The 6,000-nt window shown below is 40.9% G+C and overlaps 1 protein-coding gene across 7 annotated transcripts in view; it reads right to left on the bottom strand.

Moving 5' to 3' along the window:
• The window catches only part of Ak9 (adenylate kinase 9), a 127,818-nt gene that overhangs the window by 23,331 nt on the left and 98,487 nt on the right, over positions 1–6,000 (bottom strand). For 6 of the 7 annotated variants that reach the window (XM_013512375.1, XM_005372537.2, XM_013512310.1 and 3 more), the window contains 3 exons: positions 5,499–5,564; positions 787–990; positions 221–439 (listed from right to left, as the gene is read on the bottom strand). In XM_013512375.1, coding sequence (XP_013367829.1) covers positions 221–439; positions 787–990; positions 5,499–5,564 — 489 coding nt within the window. The remainder of the gene's footprint in view (positions 1–220; positions 440–786; positions 991–5,498; positions 5,565–6,000) is intronic. The other variant, XM_005372538.2, reaches the window with a different exon arrangement.

The raw sequence follows: 6,000 nt of genomic DNA on the forward strand, positions 1-6,000 counted from the left end.
GGGTGAGGTGTCTGCTTCACATTACATACTTGGTAAAAAAAAAAAAAGTTGGAAGTTGAATGATTCCATTTGAAATCCCCAAATATTTTTATAGCTAGTTAGGAATACTACATAATGATTACAATTTTTGGAATTATTCAGTTTTCTTCCTAGATATACCTTTATTTTTAAAAAAAAAAACAGAAAGAATATGGCTTTCAGATACACTTGCTGAAATTACCTTTACAGGGTCCCAATAGCCAAACGAGCTTATATACTTGTAGGTAAAGGCAAGCATTTTCTGTGCAAGGTGTGCTGATACTGCATTACATGTCTCAAAAATGCTCGCACGATTTTCCACCAGTGGCTTCAGCTTTGTATTCAATGAATATTGTACAATATGGATTTTTCGAGCTCCATTAACAGAAAATATTGGTATCAAAAACTTCTCAAATTCTTCCTAATGAGAGAAATCATAAAACCAAACATATTTGGTGGGAAAAAGATCAGCCATTCACACTACACAGACACTTCTGGTGACTACTTCAGTGTAAAAAGCAAGACTTTCTTAGCTGGCAAGTGGTTGAGTCCTGGCAGTTAACCTTACCTGACCCTGTGAGGGCTCCCAGTTGTCCTTGATTTATGGAATTGTTTTCATAATTAAGTAGTACTGACAAAGAAATTACAACCCTAAAATATATACTTCTTTTGAAATGTAGTCTTGAAATAAGGCATTAACCAAATTGCTTTGGTTTCATGCTTAAATGTTATGTTTTGAATTATAAAAAATGAAGGAAAAGTCATAACCTGTATCATTTGTAAATTAGTCATATCTGTTTCAAATTTTTCTGCCAGTTCAGTTCTCAAGCGCTCAACTGCATCGACTTCCTGTTCATCGTCCTCACTCATCTCTTCTTCTTCTTTTGTAAACACTTCAAGGATATTCTCAATATCATCATCATCCTCATCAGGCTCTTCCTCACTAATCTCATCATCTTCTCTAACACCAATCTAAGGAAGAAAACATTCCCTTTTTCTATATATACAGAGTATGTGCCAAATGATACTGTTAATAAATTATCAGGATATTTTATAATAACTTTGTCTTGGTTACTTTTCTCTTGTTGCTGAGACAAAATACTCAATGCCCAAAATTAAGGAAGGAAAGGTTTACTTAACTTACAGTTTGTGGAGGTTTCAGTCCATACTTGGCTGGCTCTGAGGCAGAAGATAGCAAAGCAACAAGAGCAAAGGAGGAAATGGCAGTGCCGTGCAAGCCTCTTTCCCTCCCTTATATTGTAAGAAGGCGACCCCCACCCAGGGGGTGGCACTCACATAGTTAACCTTCTAAACTTCTCACATTGACACAATGTATAACAGGAAGGGCATGTCCTTTGCACCCCAGGACATAGAACTGCTGAGTCACTTAGCCAAACCTCTAGACTCCCCAAGTTGACACAATGTATCAACCATAACAATCCACCCCTTGTCAACTTGGCAAGGAGACACATTTCTTTAAACCAGTTTCCAGAGACAAAGACATTATATTACATTAGAACCATAACATTTCGCCCCCACCAAAGACTCATACACATCTCTTTATGCAAAAGGCATTTAGTTCATCTGCAAGAGTTGCCAAAGTCCTAACAGTTTCAGCATTGCTGAAAGAGTCCAAATCCCAAGTTTCCTCTGAGATGTAAGGCAAACTCTTAGCTGTGTGCCCCTGTAAAAATGAAAAGTTAAACACTTCCACATTCAATGGCACAAAATAAACATTACTGTTCCAAAAGGTACAAACAGGGGAATACAGAGCACTGGGACTAAAGCAAGTCCAAAATCCAGCAGGGCTAATGCTATGTCCTGTAGTTCCATGCCCAGCATCTGAAGCAATCTGTGGCACATTGTGAGCTCCAAAGGGCTTGCATGAATCCACCCCTATGGCACTTCCAGTGGTTACAGCTTCCATGGCTTCTCTCTTAGGCCTGCTTTGCTCCCTCCTTGCAGCTTTCCTCAGGTGATCCGCGGTCCTGGCTTTTCTAAACTTCTGAGGTCTCCAGGGCACCTTTTGCTTCACACTCACAGCCTCACACACTGCCCTCTCAGGGGCACACTGCCTGGCCTCCCAGGCCTTCTGAAATCTGGGTGGAAGCCTCTTTAACTTCAGAATTCTTTCATTTTCCATGCACCTAAAGCCAGGGCCACATGGATGATGCCAAGGTCTGCTGCCACCTGGAGCAGTAGCCAGGCTTTCCTCTCTCTTGGCTATAGGGGTTGAGTGGTTGGATCACTGGGCACTCTGAATCCAATTCTGAGGAGCAAATTCTCTATGCCACCGCCATTCTGGAACCTGGTGCAGCAGCTGCCACCATTCTGGAACATGGTACTCTGCAGCTTCTTGCTCAAGGCCAGGTCTTTTGCCTTTGAAGTTTTGAGGCTGCAAAGGGTGGAGACTTGCTGCTTCCAGTGCCCCAGGCCATCTTTTCCATTCTCTTGTTCCTTCTCAGCAATAGAGTTCTCCTCAGCCTTATCTTTGCAGTCCACAGCTCTACTGAAGCTTCCTTTCTGGCCAAACTCACAACGTTTTTAATCATCCTGCTGGGTTCTTTGCTCTTGATTCTCAATATAAATCTGGCTAAAAGCCCCCAACAATAGCCATGCCACTTCCCAACATTCGACTGCCTTGAAATTTCTTTTGCCAGATTAATCAGTCTGCTGCCGCCTTTAATCTAAGTCTTAGGCAAAGTCTCTGGACACGAGCAAAATGCAGACAAACTTTCTGCCAAGCCATAACATACATCATCTGGAGTCCAACAACCAATGAAGTCCTTCTTCCCAACAGAAACCTCCTGAATCTGGTCTTTACCGGCAGGATTTCTATCAACTTTCTGATCTTCTGAGCTCTGACCAGAATCTCCCAAACAGAACAGCTGAAGGTATTCAAGCTCTACTCTTTCAGGCAACATCTCCAATCCTTTCCAAACTCTTCCCACAAGCCATTTCCAAAGGCTCTTGAAAGGAATGGTCACGTATAGTCACAGCAATGACCCCACTCCTCTGGTATCAAATTCTGTCTTAGGTACTTTTCTCTCGTTGCTGAGACAAAATACCCAATGCCCAAAATTAAGCAAGGAAAGGTTTATTTAGCTTACAGTTTGTGGAGGTTTCCGTCCATATTTGGCTGGCTCTGAGGCAGAAGATAGCAGAGCAACTAGAGCAAAGGGGGAAATGGCAGTGTGTGCAAGCCTCTTTCCCTCCCTTATACCATAGGAAGGCTACCCCCACTCAGGGGGTGACACTCACATAGTTAACCTTCTAAACTTCTCACATTGACACAATGAATAACATCCTACAGCAGGAAGGGCATGTCCTTTGCACCCCAGGATATAGAACTGCTGAGTCACTTAGCCAAACCTCTAGACTCCCCAAGTTGACACAGTGTATCAACCATAACAAACTTGGTATTTGTTGGTCATCTAGTGACACAGTGTCTTGGTTACTTTTCTCAGGTTGCTGGGACAAAATATCTGACACCCAGAATTAAGGAAGGAAAGGTTTATTTAGCTCACAGTTTGTGGAGGTTTCAGTCGATACTTGGCTGGCTCCAAGGCAGGGTGGTACATGGCAGAGGGCAACAGTTCATGGCCGCAGAAAAGAGCAAAAGCAGCAAGAGCAAAAGGCAGCAGCAGCAGCAGAGAGCAAGCCTCTTTTCCTCTCTTATATCATATGCAGGCTACCTACCACAGGGCAGGTGTAGCTCTCACACCCATAATCCCAGCATTGGACCATGGATCAATCATAAACTCTAGAAGCCTGTCCCATGACTGCACGAAGCTTTGAGGGGACATCCACAAACAAACCATAACATATAGTAAAATTTTAAATATCTGGAATTCAGAAATTTATGACTTTCAAGACTGATGTCACAGCAACCCCATAAGTATGTAAATGGACAAAGTATTACATGCTATTAAATGTCTACAGTTTGTCACATTTTCATGATCTTCAGAAATAATAATGCAGCACAAAGACTATAAAAACATATTAGTTATATTAACTGGGATGAGATCAGTTCCTTTATCTGTAAAATAGGAGTAATAAAAGTAAGGCAGTTTAAAAGGTTTCAGGGAGCATTAATTGACTTAATAAATGAGAAATCCAAGCTAGTTACAATGGCCTGTGCTTGCAATCCCAGCACTTGGAAGACTGAGGCAAGAGGATTGCAAGCTCAAGCCCAGCCTGAGTAAATTAGTGACTTAGTGAGACTCTACCTCAAAATAAAAAATAAAAAAGGTCTGGGATGCAGCTCAGTGGCATAGTGTGCCTGAATTCAATACACATTACCAGAAAACACACACACACACACACACACACACACACACACACGGAAAGCTCCCAGAAAGGTATGTGGTATGTGATTATGCCATTACAGTCACTTGGTATAAAGCACTGTACTGATAATGTCACTGCCCTGACCTTTTAGGAGACTATAGCCTGAGAAACAAGATTATTTCATGAATGATTATTAAAAACCATGGCAAGAATGTGGTACTAAGTTGTGTGCATAGACTTCAAATGCTATAGTTCCTTTTGCACAAAAAAATGAAGTTTATTATTTATCTCCTCCTGCCCTGTCTCCACACCATTCTCCCTGCAGTATTCCTTGTCTCAACTGGAGCTTGCCCTCTGGTCAGAAAGGAAGTTATCTTAATTTAGAGTTATCTCGGCATGTCACTTTCTATCTCTCCCCATCCAGTTATCAAAGGGCTCCAACCCTAAATAATGCTCAACATTCTCTCTTTTCTGGCCCTTGTCTATTGTTTGGCTTTTCATTTTCTCTTTCCTAATATCCTAGATGATCAGACACTTTGTTCCTTTGATAGGCACCTGGAGCTTGGGTTTGGGCTTGTCGGGGTGCAGGAAGAGGATGGGAGCCATGGTTTCTCAGTTCTGACTTCTTCTTTGGAAAATTTTGAAACCATTTAGTCCTCTCACTACTTTTTCCTTTTCCTTATATTTGAAATAGCTGCTCTCTCAATAAACAAAACCTGTAATCCTCAAGGCTTATCTTTAAAAGATAATAGCAGGTAGAGAAAAGGAGCTATACTGAGCATCCTGCTTAGGTGTCTGTGTGAGGGTTTGTACCCCTCCTCCAGGCCTTACCCTGAGACAATCAATAGTCTACCTCCTGCTCAGCTCCCTCAGCACTGGCTGGAAGTGTGAAAAGTGAAGATGAAAATCTCAAACAACCTCCTTTCTGTGTACTGTTACATTTTGTATGACATTATTTAAATGTGTTAAGTGGGGTTTTTCTTTAAGGAATGTTTATTTTTTCTGATGATAAAAACAATAAAAAGTCAGTGTAAATAGCTGGCATATCAAAAAGAATAACCAAAATAGAAATAATATGTAATTTCACTAATCCTATGTAAATCTGTATAGCTCCTTTGAGATTTTTATTTTACATGTTAAGATCATGAACGGGTGTTTTGATTTATTTTTAACCAATATAATTTACTTACCATCTCTTTCCTTTTTCTCTCTCTCTCCAAAATAAGTTCAGCTCTTCTTTTAGTAATCATATCCTCCTATTAAAGAAACATTTGAAGTTTTTAATTTAAAATGATAAAAATTACTTTGTTTTGAGACAGACTCTCACTATGCAGTGCAGGCTGACCTTGAACTCACTATGTAGCCTAAGCTGGCCTTGAACTCACAGTGATCCTTCTGCCTCAGCCTCCTGAGTGCTGGGACTACAGGCATGTGCTACCACTCCTGGTCAAAAAATTACTTTTTATTTATTAATCTATGTTTCCCAAGTGGAAATAATATTTGGATGCAAGAGAGAGAAGCTTTCAGGGAAGCATGTGTTGGTGGTAATTATGTTGCTTGCATCTTTGTTCTTCTGGGCTAATCAGTTATTTCCCCTGAAACAGCACTTGGGGTCAGTCACTCTTTCCACAAATATTAGAAGTCCTATTCAAAATGTGTTCTGCGGGGCTGGGGATTTAGCTCAGCGGCAAA

This window comes from Chinchilla lanigera, unplaced genomic scaffold (genome assembly GCF_000276665.1).
Source record: "Chinchilla lanigera isolate Chin_1 unplaced genomic scaffold, ChiLan1.0 scaffold00001, whole genome shotgun sequence".
NCBI classification, from domain to species: Eukaryota; Metazoa; Chordata; class Mammalia; order Rodentia; family Chinchillidae; genus Chinchilla; species Chinchilla lanigera.